The 16,800-nt window shown below is 38.8% G+C and overlaps 1 protein-coding gene across 2 annotated transcripts in view; it reads right to left on the reverse strand.

Moving 5' to 3' along the window:
* The window catches only part of LOC133653979 (cadherin-4-like), a 595,795-nt gene extending 583,989 nt beyond the window's left edge, over nt 1–11,806 (reverse strand). For both annotated transcript variants that reach the window (XM_062053872.1, XM_062053871.1), the window contains exons 1-2: nt 11,449–11,806; nt 8,774–8,885 (exon numbers count right to left, since the gene is read on the reverse strand). In XM_062053872.1, the coding sequence (XP_061909856.1) occupies nt 8,774–8,885; nt 11,449–11,505 (169 nt within the window). In that variant the 5' untranslated portion in view covers nt 11,506–11,806. The remainder of the gene's footprint in view (nt 1–8,773; nt 8,886–11,448) is intronic.
* Between the last annotated feature and the right edge of the window lie 4,994 nt (nt 11,807–16,800).

Genomic DNA, 16,800 nt, shown 5'->3' on the forward strand with positions numbered 1-16,800 from the left:
TTTGGACAATTAGAATAAACTATCGGCAAGAAGGGGAGGCACACATTTTCAAAAGATACATTCTGACACTTTGGAGAGGGCAGTGCGTCGGGTTTCTATTGTAATTTAAAGGGAACACCTACACAGACAGCTTGCAGACATACGCATAAAGTAGGTGACTGTGGAGCAAAATGTACACAAGATTTGCACCAAAGCATATCCAATACAAATGATTTAGACCACAAGAAAGTGTGTTAAATATAGATTTAACACTTTAAATAACCTTTATAAAATGTGTGTTTACTTGCTAAAACAACATTTTCAGTTCCATAATAACAATAACATTGTGTACAATATAACAACACTATTAATAACATTAATAATAACATTATCAAAGTATCAGATCAGGACTCTGATCACATCAAATGCCAAAGAAATTGGATCAGTATTGGATGCCAAAAATGCCAATCGGTCGACTCGAAACATGACATCATCTTCAGTTAGTATTTTGTATCTAATTATTCTAAATTAGCCCCATTTCACTCATTTTATTCCATACCTAAACATGAAATGTTTGCCACCAATAGCCATGTATGCAGCAGTGCAGGTTGATATACAGTACATCTAAAATAAGCCACTTTAGTTTGCTTATATCCCTATTTAATAGACCGCTTCTTTCATGATTGGTCAAATTTTGGAGACCTCTAGACTGACTGTCCTTGTAATTTTATAAGCAGGCTTGGCCTGCAACAAAAGACTGTACAAAAGCAGAAATATGTGTAAGAACTCTGTGTTAAAAGCAGGCTGCTTTGTGTTCATACTGATGACTTTACCATACAGTATGGGTCCTCTTTCTAAGTTTATGATTGTTGGCCTGACTTAATACAAACATTTGACACTGTAAGATTATATTGTGTACAAGAAAGAAAATGTGGAAAAACTGTTTTAGGCTAGGCTGAAGGAATGTGTGTGGGTGGGTGTGTGTGTGTGCGTGTGTGTGTGTGTGTGTGTGTGTGTGTGTGTGTGTATGTGTGTGTATGTGTGTGTCTGTGTGTGTGTGTGTGTGTGTGTGTGTGTGTGTGTGTGTGTGTGTGTGTGTGTGTGTGTGTGTGTGTGTGTGTGTGTGTGCGTGCGTGCGTGCGTGCGTGCGTGCGTGCGTGCGTGCGTGCGTGTGTACATACAAAGAAGCAGTCCTAATATTTACAAGTACAAAAGGGCAATGTCAGACCAGGATACACATGGATTACAACTGTCACCTGAAAAAGCTATTATCTCACATTTTTAAATCTGCTGTTCATACAAAGGTTTTTCAGCGACATTTGTGTAAAAAGGCTATTGATTTGCTTTAATATTCTGTGTAACTTGTCAGGTTAGATTTGGATACAATTCCGCACACAACACCATAAAAGCCTTGCACACAAATTAGGCATTGCCATTTGTGCGTGTTTATGCATTAATTTGGCTAAAAGTGTTTCCTGACAAAAGAGAGCTGAATCGATCTGTAGCATCAATACAGTGTGTGGAATTCATAGTTTAACAAAAGCAAAGTTTAGAAAGTGATCTATTTGCAAGGAAAATAAAACTGAAAATGTCTTGTTTGTACAAAGCATCAGATGTTTTTGTTTAAGATGTTTTCAAAACGATTTACATCAAGAATTCCTTCTGAGGCCAGTACTTCCAATGATTAGACACTTTTTTTGAGGCCAATTTAAAGCATTAGAGTGACACCATATGATAAAAACAATATTGAAACCCCTGTCTAGACACTCTTAATCATGGCCAAGGTCCTAGTTCTGTCCTTCCCATTATTCCCTTAGTGGCAAACATCTATATCCGTGTGTGCGTATGTATGTATGTGTACTTGTGTGTGCGTTTGTCTGCACGTGTGTTTGTGTGTTGCGTGTCATCAATTACTGCCCTTATCTGACGGTTTTGGGTTAAACAATGTCATTATTAAAGCCGTCCCAGAGAAGCTCTGCGCCTTCCTACAGTGTCACCATTATAAACAATAAATCAACTGCCTGAGGTGTGTGTCTATGTATATCACATACTGTATGGTACATCTGTGCACGTGTACATCTGGCCCCAAAAGCTATGTCCTAAGACACACATGAATGCAACATTACAGTGGAGCCTGTGCATGTGTCAAATGTTACCATCTTCGACAGAGGACACAACTAAAGGCTTCATCATGTTACAGCATGAAGGGATCGCGCCTCCACTTCCAAACTCTACAGTAAAGCTTGACGTGTACCTTCAAAATAATCTGACCTCGCATCAACAGCAAAACTGTCCGCAATGCTGTAATTTTTTTAGATTGTTTTGTTTATCCCTCATTCCTGCAAAAGGGACATTTTTAAAATGATAATTGTACAACAAAATTGTTTCGAATTGATTAATTCCAGCTGCAGCAACAATCTTGGTTACAATTGTTCACTACTACGACATAGAAATATAAATAAATAGCTAGTCATTGAGAGTTGTGGTTGCTCATACTAAGGAATACACTGCGCCTTAGCGTTGAAAAAATTATCGATTCTTCGATCACGATTGGGACGCAGACCATTCGGAATATCGATTATTTATTATTGTAGTATGTTAAAGAAATACAGCTGGTTTTAAAATGTAGAGAAGAATAAGTGCTTTGTACACCTTTATACACCGTGTTAAAGTAGAGAGAAAACAGCTAAAAACAGAAAATTAGCAAATAAATTAATAAGTGAGAATACTATTTACACAATGACAACACTGTAATGTGCAGACCCTAGATTTAAAAGGGTAGATACAAACCACCTCTTCCAGTACGTGCTGTGGCAAACGGCGGCTGAAGGGCAAAATGCTGGGCATTCCGTGATTTTAGAAGGCTTAAAAACCAGAAAAACAAGGATGCCTGCTCGCCACGTCACTGTCACCACAAAATCCGTACCAGTACACAATCGTATGACAATTCCTTCACTTGCAATTTTTACCACAGAACTACGTCACGTGCTGTGTTAGTTGAATGTCTTACTCATTGTTTTTGTACAAAAAGCAAATTATGCATAATAAAAAAATTAAACAATAATATGAAAATGAACAAGGTGTACATAAAAAGATATCTCAACTGAGTTCCGAGTTTATGTATATTAAAAGGAACCTTTGATGACTTCAATATATATTTAAAACAATTAAAAAGATAATATGTAACCGTTTTGAGTCCGTCTGCAAATAGTTCGATTCTGGAGGGGTTCACAGATTGCACCACGCCTAATCCTCTCCAAAATTATTATAAATTATCTTTTGAAAATGTACACTTTTTAAATATATATCTTCAAGTCGTCACTGCTATTTTCTTTACAGACACGGTCAAAAGAAAACTTCATAAACATATGTAGAGTCGCCCGGTCACATTATTAGGTACACCTGCACAGTCTCTGAAGGTTCAGACCCTGCAGAAAAATGGCTGTTTTAGCAGCATTATTGTTGCTGCATGTTGCACGTAGGTGTTATTAAGCACATACCACAATTATACTTTATTGTGTTTCCTTAAAGCCTGAAGCAGAGGAGGAGGAACTCCCACTCTCTGGTGGCGAGCTCAACTTAACTTAACTTAACTTAACTTAATGTTCAAATAAGTACGTCCAGCGTGATGACATCACAATGTAGCCAGACTGCAAAACCCCATATACAGATGCATCCAAAACTGTATGCAAGCTCATGCCAAAAAGCATGAACCTTATGAATTGAGGCTTTGGCATTGGTTAACATGAGTATCCAACATTGTAACAGTATATCCATTCATCCATCCATTTTCTACCGCTTGTCCCTTATGGAGTTGCGGGGGGTGCTAGAGCCTATCCCAGCTGCACATGGGCGGAAGGCGGGGTACACCCTGGACAAGTCGCCACCTCATCGCAGGGCCAACACAGATAGACAGACAACATTCACACTCACATTCACACACTTCGGCTAATTTAGTGTTGCCAATCAACCTATCCCCAGGTGCATGTCTTTGGAGGTGGGAGAAAGCCGGAGTACCCGGAGGGAACACACGCAGTGACAGGGAGAACATGCAAACTCCATACAGAAAGATCCCGAGGGTAGCAGTATACAGTATATAAGTCAAAAAAGACTAAATGCATCATAGGTTTTCTTTAAATTTTTATTTTTCAAACAAGGTGCTTCACTTAAATCCATATCTGCAGGCCAACACAAAAAGTAGACTTTGGATGTGTTGTGAATTGATGTAAATGATGTGAATAAAGATTACTTTGTCATTTGTTTTGTTTGTGTGTCTGCTGACCGTTTGAAAATACTATTTTCAATATATAATGTTTGTTTTGTATGCAATTGTCTATATTGTTATTCAAATTATTAAAAAAAATAAAACCTTGGTAGCAGTGACAGTGTGCACACACATCCATCCATCCATTTTTCTACCGGTTGTCCCTTTCGGGATCGCGGGGGGTGCTCGAGCCTATCCCAGCTGCATTCGGGCGTAAGGCGGGGTACACCGTGGACAAGTTGCCACCTCATCGCGGGGCCAACACAGATAGACAGACAACATTCACACTCACATTCACACATAACTGCCAAAAAATAAGTTCACAGGAAGTGACATACTTCTTGTGCATGCGTGGACTGAATGTTTTCTTCCGGTACTGATCGTGCAGTGACAGGCATGTTGCTTAGCAGGCTGCTACAGTGCTCACATATTTATCAGTCTTCTACATATACTGTACTGTATATCTATGCTGTGCGGGATCACATCCGAAAACCAGAAATGGTGCAAAGCGTTACCGCATAATAGTTAAAGATCCATAAATAATCGATTTATAATTAAATCGTAGACACTAAACTGTAATCCAATCATGAAGTGCCCAAATATTCCCACCCCTACTGCTACTAAAATTTTGGCAGAGAATTGCAAGTCACAGGTTCAGCCCCCGCTGAAGAGCTTTAACAGGATCAAGATGCTGTCAGAAGGTCAGATGTTGTGACCACACTGGAGCATAATGAAGTCTTGAGTCTGAATGAAATTTTGTGAAAAGGGTAAGTAATTAAATTTAAAGTAAAACCTTCAAACTAGTTTAAATAGTAGAATCCATTTGCATGGTGCCATGGCTTATAATAAGGGTATTTGAACAGAGCTTATACAAAAACTACACAGAACTAGGGCTGCAACTAACAATTAATTTGATAATCGTTTAATCTGTCGATTATTACTTCGATTAATAATCGGATAAAAGAGACAAACTACATTTCTATCCTTTCCAGTATTTTATTGGAAAAAAAAACAGCATACTGGCACCATACTTATTTTGATTATTGTTTCTCAGCTGTTTGTACATGTTGCAGTTTATAAATAAAGGTTTATTAAAAAAAGAAAAAAGAAAAAGAAAAGAAAAATTGCCTCTGCGCATGCGCATAGCATATATCCAACGAATCGATGACTAAATTAATCGCCAACTATTTTTATAATCGATTTTAATCGATTTAATCGATTAGTTGTTGCAGCCCTACACAGAACATTAAACAACTCAACATACTGTACATGTCTGACTGGGCCACCTGTGCTATGGACAAAACAAGATGATTTCAGGTTGCCACACCAAGACAAAGTCAGTGTTTTCACATTCACATACTACACAAACAGTACAGTTCTTTTAGGAGGTGGGAATCTTTGGGCACCTCACGATTCGATTACTAATAGCATTCAGGAGCTACGATTTGATTTAAAATCCATTATTGATGTACCTTTAATTTATATATATTGATGCAGTTTTACATTTTTTTGTTTCACTAAATAAGCATTAATCACTTGCAACTTTTAAAAAAGGGTACATTTGTAATAAAAAAAACAGTTGAATAAATTCCCATTGCATTTATTAAATAATGGAAATGTGTGCAAAACTGGAAACATAAGTGCCCTAAAGTAAAGGAGCAGGTCGGATCTCTCTGTGAAGTGGCTCGCTACGATCAGCCAAATTTTAGAACTGTCTGCAATACTTTATTTACAATAAATAATATTTAATTATTGACGTTTACTAATTAATTTTACATTCCCCTATGTTGGAATTGCGATGCATCTAAAAATCGATTATTTCCCTGCTTTAGTTATTTTTATAGCAAATAATTAAAACACATTGGGCTATCTCTGTTCCTGGTTACTGTGTGTGTGTTCAGACTAGGGATGTCCCGATCCGATATTTGGATCGGATCGGCCGCCGATATTTGCCAAAAAAATGCGTATCGGCAAGGCATGGGAAAATGCCGATCCAGATCCAGTTTTTAAAAAAATTCCGGTCCGTGTTTTCCAACGCACCGATTTAAATAATACATTCCACTTTTCTGCTGCTCCCTAATTTTCGTTCTGCATTTTCCAGCACACCTTCAACACAGTCGAGTATACGTTCTCATGCAGTTGCTTTTAGCTGCTGGCATTACACGACAGGCTCTTACCACTCCTTCTTGTGTCTGCTTCTCAGACAGCAAGCGCACCTTCTTACACACGTCACATACTGTTACGTCATACGTCACATACTTTTACGTCATACATCACATACGTATACGCACTCTCCCAGCAGAGAGGTAGCAGCATGGCTAACGTTAGCTGTGATGCTAGCGTAGCCGTGTGAGCGGTAATAATGAAGGAAGAATTAATTAATTCCCAAGAAAAACAGCAGGGGGTCCATCGTCTGGCGGTGGTTTGGCTTCAGGTGGGAATATGTCGAACAGACAACCGTAATTTGTCAAGTGTGGGGCAAAAGCGTTGCTATAAAAAGTAGCATTACTGCTAATATGTAGCATTATTTGAAAAGTCCCCTGCTAGAAAATGAAGAGTGTTTGAAACTACGCACGTCAACATCTCCATTGTGTATTATTCAAACTCACCTAATTCAGCTGGCTAGTTGTTATCAAGAGTACTAAAACCCTTTTCAACATGAATCTGACAACTGTAGGCTAAATAACTTTAAACTTTAATACATGCTCGGATAAGGCCAGTATCGGCCTGTATCGGTTATCGGATCGGAAGTGCAAAAACAACATCGGTATCGGATCGGAAGTGCAAAAACCTGTACGGGACATCCCTAGTTCAGATTTTGGTGCACATTAAAACATTCACCTATTTCAAGTTTTGTTAGTGTTCACAATGTAGAGTACATGTATTGACTTTCCCTGTTGCATTCTCTCTCTCCCTAAGTTCAGTATCTGAAGACATAGGCAATGAAGGCATGCCACAAATCTCTCTTTCCAGCTTTCTCAATGAGCTTCACTTTTTTATGTTTTATACCTCTCTCTATTCTTGCATATAAACGAGTCATCCAGAAGGTCAGTTGCCTCCCTTTACCCCTCTTCCCTCCATCTTCCATCTTGGCAGGTTTTCCAGATCATCTTTTCTAATCGCATGCTCTGACTAACTTCCTAATTCTTATGTCTTTTGCCTATAAGATACATTAAGAAAATAGAGCTCAAGAAAACCACAAGAAAAATATTTAAAACTTTTCTTTGCTGTTGCTTTAAAATAAAATACTGATAAAAGCAACTGATAAGTCTTTAAGTGCACTTGAATTTGTTATTTTATAAATCTAAGAAGCTTTAAGTTGACTTATACAGAGGATTTTAAAAAGGAGCCCCCCTCCACATGGGCACTAACCAAATTTTGTGTCGATAATGTCTCCTTAAATAGTTGAGATGTATCTTGTTCAGCCAAACAAAGTAACAATGTTCTCCTTTGCCCTGAGGAAAGCTGAAACTACAGCCGAAAACGTCAGCAGGTAAGAAAACAATTTACGCAAAAAAGATTTGTCTGAACACAGGAATTCTTTAACTAGCAAACCAACTTACTGCATATGGTAAATATAGTTATTTTTAATAAAGCTACATTTAATTGAATCCATTACAATTGCATCTCCCTGAGATCATTTTGCTCAGGAGCAACCACAAGTTGTGGTGATTGTTCTGACACCCTCTGCTGGACTGATGACTTCACTACCACATGGAGTGCAAACTTCGAGGCATCCCTATCATCTGCACAATGACATTAAAACACAATGATGCTGCGTTCTACACCAACGTCCCGCAGTAAACATCAACTCGACAAAAACATTCATGATTTACACCCAAATGAAGCCTATTGGTCTCATAATCCACAGTACTGTAAACACTCTTGCACAAAAGAGAGCGAGTCAAGACGGTTGTACAACAGCCAGGATTCTCCCAGCTAAGGAGAATGAGAAATATACTATGCGGCTGCTGACGACATGGGCCAGTCACAAAAGAACTATTGTATGCCCACAGCTAAACAATACAGCTTAGCTGAGCAATGAGAGGAAAAAAAGCACAGTGATCAATAGAGAATTGCAATTATCCCACATTGGCAGGAGCAGTGCCAGATTAGACACAGGATGTCGATTCCATTTCCTGCACTATCGGGCCTGAAAACTTGCAGGACTGGTTGTGTAATTGGAGCAACACATATAGCACGTTAAGACGTCGCGGTGTGATGGTGACAAGGTATACTGTTAAACCAATCAACGTGGTGAGGCGGAAAATGTGAGGCAATCCGTGCAGTTCGGTTTTCTTTTATATGGCGGCATGACCGCATATAATGACCATGTGACTGAATTTAATCCTACCAAAGTATTGCATTGCTTCTCCAGATGTGCCTCAATAATCATAAAAAAAAACAGTACTAGTTTTGAACACAGCGGTTCTTCTCGCTGATGTGATTGCAGAGCTGGAGCTGTCTTACAATTATCTTTTTACTCAGTTAAAAAATAAAAATAAAACGCCATTTAAAAGCACCCCTTACCTTTAAGCACATCTTGGCCTTGCAGTACATTCCTCGGAATGAAGACAGAGTAGAAGCTTTGGGAGAAGCCAGGTCGACAGGGACCTTTGGAAAGACGCTCACCATTATTCCCCTGGAAAGACGAGTATGCAGTGTAAGATACTGATATTTTTGAATGTGTTTATTTATGGGGGTTTTTTCTGGTCCAGAGATTTCTGGTCTCAGAAAATTACATAGTCTCTAATCAGGTTTGACCAATAAATATGCAGGTGAGCGAATGATATAGAGCAGGGGTGTCAAACGTATGGCCCGAGGGCCGGATCAGGCTCGCGAACAGGTTTTATCCGGCCCGCGGGATGAATTTGCTAAGTATAAAAATTAACCTGAAATTTTTGAATGAAAGAAACAGCTGTTCTAAATGTGTCCATTGGATGTCGCAATAGCAATTATTTGTATATTTGTAGATGATGCTACTTATGTACAAAATAAACCACATGTTAGTACATCAGTCAAGGAAAATGATCAAACTACATAATGTAATTTGATTTTGATATAATTTTTTTATCTTGATAGATTGAAAATTAACACCAATGACTGATGAACATCATCACATACTTTATTCAGAAAATATAAATAACATAAAGTATATATACTATTAACCGCAACAGGTAATTGTACAAAAATAAAATAAACAACAACATTATGATTTGAACAATTTCAGAATGTGCTTGTTTTATTTTTAAACAAAGAAAACAATCTGAAGTTGTCTTTATTTTTAAGTTATCGTGCTGTGATTTTAGCAGTCTGGCCCACTCCGGAGTAGATTGTTCTCCATTTGGCCCCCGATCTAAAATTAGTTTGACACCCCTGATATAGAGGCTTGCACACATGTTCAAACTCCATCCATCCATCCATTTTTCTACCGCTTATTCCCTTCGGGGTCACGGGGGGCGCTGGAGCCTATCTCAGCTACAATCGGGCGGAAGGCGGGGTACACCCTGGACAAGTCGCCACCTCATCGCAGGGCCAACACAGATAGACAGACAACATTCACACTCACATCCACACACTAGGGCCAATTTAGTGTTGCCAATCAACCTATCCCCAGGTGCATGTCTATGTTCAAACTCAAATATAAAAATTTAAAAAAACTGCACTTTTGTATAAACACTTTAAACACTGAATGCAGCCTGCATGCATAACAATAATATATAGTGGCTCAGAGAACTAGGGGGTCACTAATGTGTGTGTGTGTGTGTGTGTGTGTGTGTGTGTGTGTGTGTGTGTGTGTGTGTGTGTGTGTGTGTGTGTGTGTGTGTGTGTGTGTGTGTGTGTGTGTGTGTGTGTGTGTGTGTTCTTGTATTTGTACTCTTCTTGGGACATCAACTAGGAAAAGTACCTTCCATATGAGGACCGGTGAACAAGTTAGGACCAAAATCATGGTCCTGATACGGAAAACCATTGAATCTAATAGAGAGCCAAATAAAAGAGTCTGTGAACATCGCTCCAAAGTCAGGATTTTTTGTTGATTTAATGTGCATACAAAAGTAAACATTGACAGGTGCAAAGGCAGCAATATATGATTAAACAAGACGGCAGGTGAACAGCTGACTTTTGTCATAATTTTGCCCAGTAAAATTCTGATTATTATTATTATAATATTGCCAAAATGTTAAAGTTTTCTTATAAAATTGTGACTTTTGTCAAATAAAATTAAGACTCGTTTCATAAAATTGCCAAAATTTTAAGCTTTTCTTGTAAAATTCCAACTTCTATCATAATATTGCACAAATGTTCAGTTTTTCTCGTAAAACGTTGGCTTGTGTTGAGTAAAGACAACTTTTATTATAATACTGCCAAAATGTGCAGTTTTTCTTGTGAAATGGTGACCTTTTCACAATGTTTTTTTTTAATATTTGCATAGTATGTATATATTAATGAATGTAGTAAATACAAATCTATATATATCTAGAAAAGGGGGTCATAAAGAGGAAGGCATTTATCGGAGGTCTCATGAAGGCAACAAATACAAGAATGTGTGTGTGTGCGTACGTAAATGACAATACACACTTAATTACATACAGCACTTAATTCTCAGCGTTTGCAAATTAAACCACCTAACCCAAGTCTTTCGGGCCTCTGAAGTCCGCAGTCACATTTCGGCGTCAAGGCTGGCTAAATAAAGAGAGTAGAAATGTAGGAGCCGTAGGTCCTTTTTTTTTTTAAGTTTGCATACATAGGCTGACATACCGGCAGCCTTGGAAATAAAACATGAGAAATATGTTAACTTGCTGCGCTGTTTAGACAACATTTCACCAACACGACTGTGTAAAATACTAATAAAGTGTGTTACTGCAGGTCCACAGAAAGTCTGAATGGACTAAAAATGTGTTTAATGAACTAAAATGAGAGGTAATTGTTGTATTGTTGCAGACCGGTGATGAGAAGCCCATCGTTCCGTTCACATATTGTCCCTAAAATCCGTCATTAGCCCTGATTGGATTTGTGTGAGAATTGAGGAATCTGTGGTGTCAAATGCACTGGCGGGGACCGGACCGACCGAGCGACAACGCGAAGGCGAGACTTTATCCATATGAACCCGCTTCTGACAACATGAGACGGCGCCATGCCGCACGCAATCCTCCCTGCTCCTCCACAAACTAAACGCCAGGCTAAAGAATGACCACAAATCTCACCCGCAGCGTGTCAAGAAGAAGGGCTGCTGTCAGGACCAGAGCCAGGTCGGTCCTCATCGCGGCGGCGGGCTTATAGGAGAGACAGCCACAGCAGCCTGGGCGAGAGACCGCAAAGACAAAAGAAGAGAGCTCGAAAATCTTTTTCCCGCTTAAAAAAAAAAAAAAAAGAGATGTGAAATCTTCTCCTTTCCTCTGCTGGGTCAGACTCTTCCGTCTTTGGCGCTCAGCTGCTCCTAAGTTTACGCGACTCTGTGATGTGCAGGTGAGCGCTCCACTCCTCACCAAGGCGCAGTCACCGCCAGCCTACTAGCCTAACTCACAGCCCCCACTCCCACCCACACACACACACACACACACACACACACACACACACACACACACACACTCCCACCCAAACACACACACACAGACTTCACCCCTCTTTATGCACTCATACACTGAGTGGAACGCAACGCTGCCCTTGCATCGCTTTTTTTTTTTTTCCATCCATCTCCACATCTTCCATCAAAACTTTTGCAGAGTTTTGGTTCGCAACTGAATAAAGCCCCGAATATGCGTCACATTAAGGCAAATATAGCATAGCAGTGATCCTACAATTGATTTTAGCAATGGGTAGGTGAGTTAAAATCAATCAATCAATCAATCAATGTTTATTTATATAGCCCTAAATCACAAGTGTCTCAAAGGGCTGTACAAGCCACAACGACATCCTCGGTACAGAGCCCACATAAAATGGTGGAAAACCACCAAATCAGATGCACTGAAGTGATAACTTGTAAGAATATTTGCAAAATGCCACTGTATTCTCACCCAATATATCAGCATACAAGTGGTACCATTCTACGGAGCCCTTAAAGGGACATGGATGTCTCGCCATACTTTTTGGCGAGATCTCGCCAAAGGTTGGTAGTAACGCGCTAAATTTACTCCGTTACATCTACTTGAGTAACTTTTGGGATAAATTGTACTTCTAAGAGTAGTTTTAATGCAACATACTTTTATTTTTACTTGAGTATATTTATAGAGAAGAAACGCTACTTTTACTCCGCTACTTTTATCTACATTCAGCTCGCTACTCGCTACTAATTTGTATCGGTCTGTTAATGCACGCTTTGTTTGTTTTGGTCTGTCAGACAGACCTTCAAAGTGCCTGCGTTTCACCAAATACAGTCATCGTGACGTTTCACTTCGTTTCACCAATCAGATATTTGCAAAATGCCACTGTATTCTCACCCAATATATCAGCATACAAGTGGTACCATTCTACGGAGCCCTTAAAGGGACATGGATGTCTCGCCATACTTTTTGGCGAGATCTCGCCAAAGGTGGGTAGTAACGCGCTAAATTTACTCCGTTACATCTACTTGAGTAACTTTTGGGATGAATTGTACTTCTAAGAGTAGTTTTAATGCAACATACTTTTACTTTTACTTGAGTATATTTATAGAGAAGAAACGCTACTTTTACTCCGCTACTTTTATCTACATTCAGCTCGCTACTCGCTACTAATTTGTATCGGTCTGTTAATGCACGCTTTGTTTGTTTTGGTCTGTCAGACAGACCTTCAAAGTGCCTGCGTTTCACCAAATACAGTCATCGTGACGTTTCACTTCGTTTCACCAATCAGATATTTGCAAAATGCCACTGTATTCTCACCCAATATATCAGCATACAAGTGGTACCATTCTACGGAGCCCTTAAAGGGACATGGATGTCTCGCCATACTTTTTGGCGAGATCTCGCCAAAGGTGGGTAGTAACGCGCTAAATTTACACCGTTACATCTACTTGAGTAACTTTTGGGATAAATTGTACTTCTAAGAGTAGTTTTAATGCAACATACTTTTACTTTTACTTGAGTATATTTATAGAGAAGAAACGCTACTTTTACTCCGCTACTTTTATCTACATTCAGCTCACTACTCGCTACTAATTTGTATCGGTCTGTTAATGCACGCTTTGTTTGTTTTGGTCTGTCAGACAGACCTTCAAAGTGCCTGCGTTTCACCAAATACAGTCATCGTGACGTTTCACTTCGTTTCACCAATCAGATATTTGCAAAATGCCACTGTATTCTCACCCAATATATCAGCATACAAGTGGTACCATTCTACGGAGCCCTTAAAGGGACATGGATGTCTCGCCATACTTTTTGGCGAGATCTCGCCAAAGGTGGGTAGTAACGCGCTAAATTTACACCGTTACATCTACTTGAGTAACTTTTGGGATAAATTGTACTTCTAAGAGTAGTTTTAATGCAACATACTTTTACTTTTACTTGAGTATATTTATAGAGAAGAAACGCTACTTTTACTCCGCTACTTTTATCTACATTCAGCTCACTACTCGCTACTAATTTGTATCGGTCTGTTAATGCACGCTTTGTTTGTTTTGGTCTGTCAGACAGACCTTCAAAGTGCCTGCGTTTCACCAAATACAGTCATCGTGACGTTTCACTTCGTTTCACCAATCAGATATTTGCAAAATGCCACTGTATTCTCACCCAATATATCAGCATACAAGTGGTACCATTCTACGGAGCCCTTAAAGGGACATGGATGTCTCGCCATACTTTTTGGCGAGATCTCGACAGAGGTGGGTAGTAACGCGCTAAATTTACTCCGTTACATCTACTTGAGTAACTTTTGGGATAAATTGTACTTCTAAGAGTAGTTTTAATGCAACATACTTTTACTTTTACTTGAGTATATTTATAGAGAAGAAACGCTACTTTTACTCCGCTACTTTTATCTACATTCAGCTCGCTACTCGCTACTAATTTGTATCGGTCTGTTAATGCACGCTTTGTTTGTTTTGGTCTGTCAGACAGACCTTCAAAGTGCCTGCGTTTCACCAAATACAGTCATCGTGACGTTTCACATCGTTTCACCAATCAGATATTTGCAAAATGCCACTGTATTCTCACCCAATATATCAGCATACAAGTGGTACCATTCTACGGAGCCCTTAAAGGGACATGGATGTCTCGCCATACTTTTTGGCGAGATCTCGCCAGAGGTGGGTAGTAACGCACTACATTTACTCAGTTACATCTACTTGAGTAACTTTTGGGATAAATTGTACTTCTAAGAGTAGTTTTAATGCAACATACTTTTACTTTTACTTGAGTATATTTATAGAGAAGAAACGCTACTTTTACTCCGCTACTTTTATCTACATTCAGCTCACTACTCGCTACTAATTTGTATCGGTCTGTTAATGCACGCTTTGTTTGTTTTGGTCTGTCAGACAGACCTTCAAAGTGCCTGCGTTTCACCAAATACAGTCATCGTGACGTTTCACTTCGTTTCACCAATCAGATATTTGCAAAATGCCACTGTATTCTCACCCAATATATCAGCATACAAGTGGTACCATTCTACGGAGCCCTTAAAGGGACATGGATGTCTCGCCATACTTTTTGGCGAGATCTCGACAGAGGTGGGTAGTAACGCGCTAAATTTACACCGTTACATCTACTTGAGTAACTTTTGGGATAAATTGTACTTCTAAGAGTAGTTTTAATGCAACATACTTTTACTTTTACTTGAGTATATTTATAGAGAAGAAACGATACTTTTACTCCGCTACTTTTATCTACATTCAGCTCGCTACTCGCTACTAATTTGTATCGGTCTGTTAATGCACGCTTTGTTTGTTTTGGTCTGTCAGACAGACCTTCAAAGTGCCTGCGTTTCACCAAATACAGTCATCGTGACGTTTCACTTCGTTTCACCAATCAGATATTTGCAAAATGCCACTGTATTCTCACCCAATATATCAGCATACAAGTGGTACCATTCTACGGAGCCCTTAAAGGGACATGGATGTCTCGCCATACTTTTTGGCGAGATCTCGCCAAAGGTGGGTAGTAACGCGCAAAATTTACTCCGTTACATCTACTTGAGTAACTTTTGGGATAAATTGTACTTCTAAGAGTAGTTTTAATGCAACATACTTTTACTTTTACTTGAGTATATTTATAGAGAAGAAACACTACTTTTACTCCGCTCCATTTATCTACATTCAGCTCGCTACTCGCTACTAATTTTTATCGATCTGTTAATGCACGCTTTGTTTGTTTTGGTCTGTCAGACAGACCTTCAAAGTGCCTGCGTTTCACCAAATACAGTCATTGTGACGTTTCACTCCGCTCCACCAATCAAATGCAGTCACTGGTGACGTTTGACTCCGTTCCACCAATCAGATGTAGTCACTGGGGATGTTGGACCAATCAAACAGAGCCAGGCGGTCATATGACCTAACTTAAACAAGTTGAAAAACGTGTGTTACCATTTAGTGTTCAATTGTACGGAATATGTACTGTACTTTGCAATCTACTAATAAAAGTTTCAATCCATCAATCAAAAGTGTGAAGGAAAAAATACCTTTTTTTATTTCAACCGTACAAAGCCTAAAGACTGACAGCACAATTCCTGTCTTCACAATAAAAGTGCCGCTCCATCGCGCCTGCGCTAACAAAATAAGAGTCTCCGAAAGCCAGCGCAAACAAGCTAGCAAGCTACGGAGTTTGCTGCCAATGTATTTCTTGTAAAGTGTATAAAAACGAATATGGAAGCTGGACAAATACGATACCAAAAACCAACCACTTTCATGTGGTATTAGACAGAAAGGAGGAACTTATTTTCTTCTCCATTTGAAAACGTGGACGTTATCAGCACTGCTGTCTGATTCCAATCAATGCAAGTCATCAGAATCAGGTAATACACCAACTTATATTCTTGTCTTCATGAAAGAAAGGAATCTATATGTTAAACATGCATGTATATTCATTAAAACACCTTTAACATGTAAACAAAAACGGCAAAATAAATAAATATAAATTATATACTGTATATATCAATGTATGTATGTATATATATATATATATATATATATATATATATATATATATATATATATATATATATATATATATATATATATATATATATATATATATATATATATATATATATATATATATATATATATATATATATATATATATATATATATACACACACTACCGTTCAAAAGTTTGGGGTCACCCAAACAATTTTGTGGAATAGCCTTAATTTCTAAGAACAAGAATAGACTGTAGAGTTTTTTCTGGCCATTTTGAGCGTTTAATTGACCCCACAAATGTGATGCTCCAGAAACTCAATCTGCTCAAAGGAAGGTCAGTTTTGTAGCTTCTGTAACGAGCTAAACTGTTTTCAGATGTGTGTGTTGTGTATCAGAGAAGGGAAGGAGGCGACAACCAGGGCAGGACTGCGGTTTACAAGGTTTATTTGAAACCTTTGATGAATATGTGGCGTGTGTATGCTACTCAAAGGGAGTGAGTGTTGAC

This window comes from Entelurus aequoreus, linkage group LG07 (genome assembly GCF_033978785.1).
Source record: "Entelurus aequoreus isolate RoL-2023_Sb linkage group LG07, RoL_Eaeq_v1.1, whole genome shotgun sequence".
In the NCBI taxonomy this organism is placed as follows: Eukaryota; Metazoa; Chordata; class Actinopteri; order Syngnathiformes; family Syngnathidae; genus Entelurus; species Entelurus aequoreus.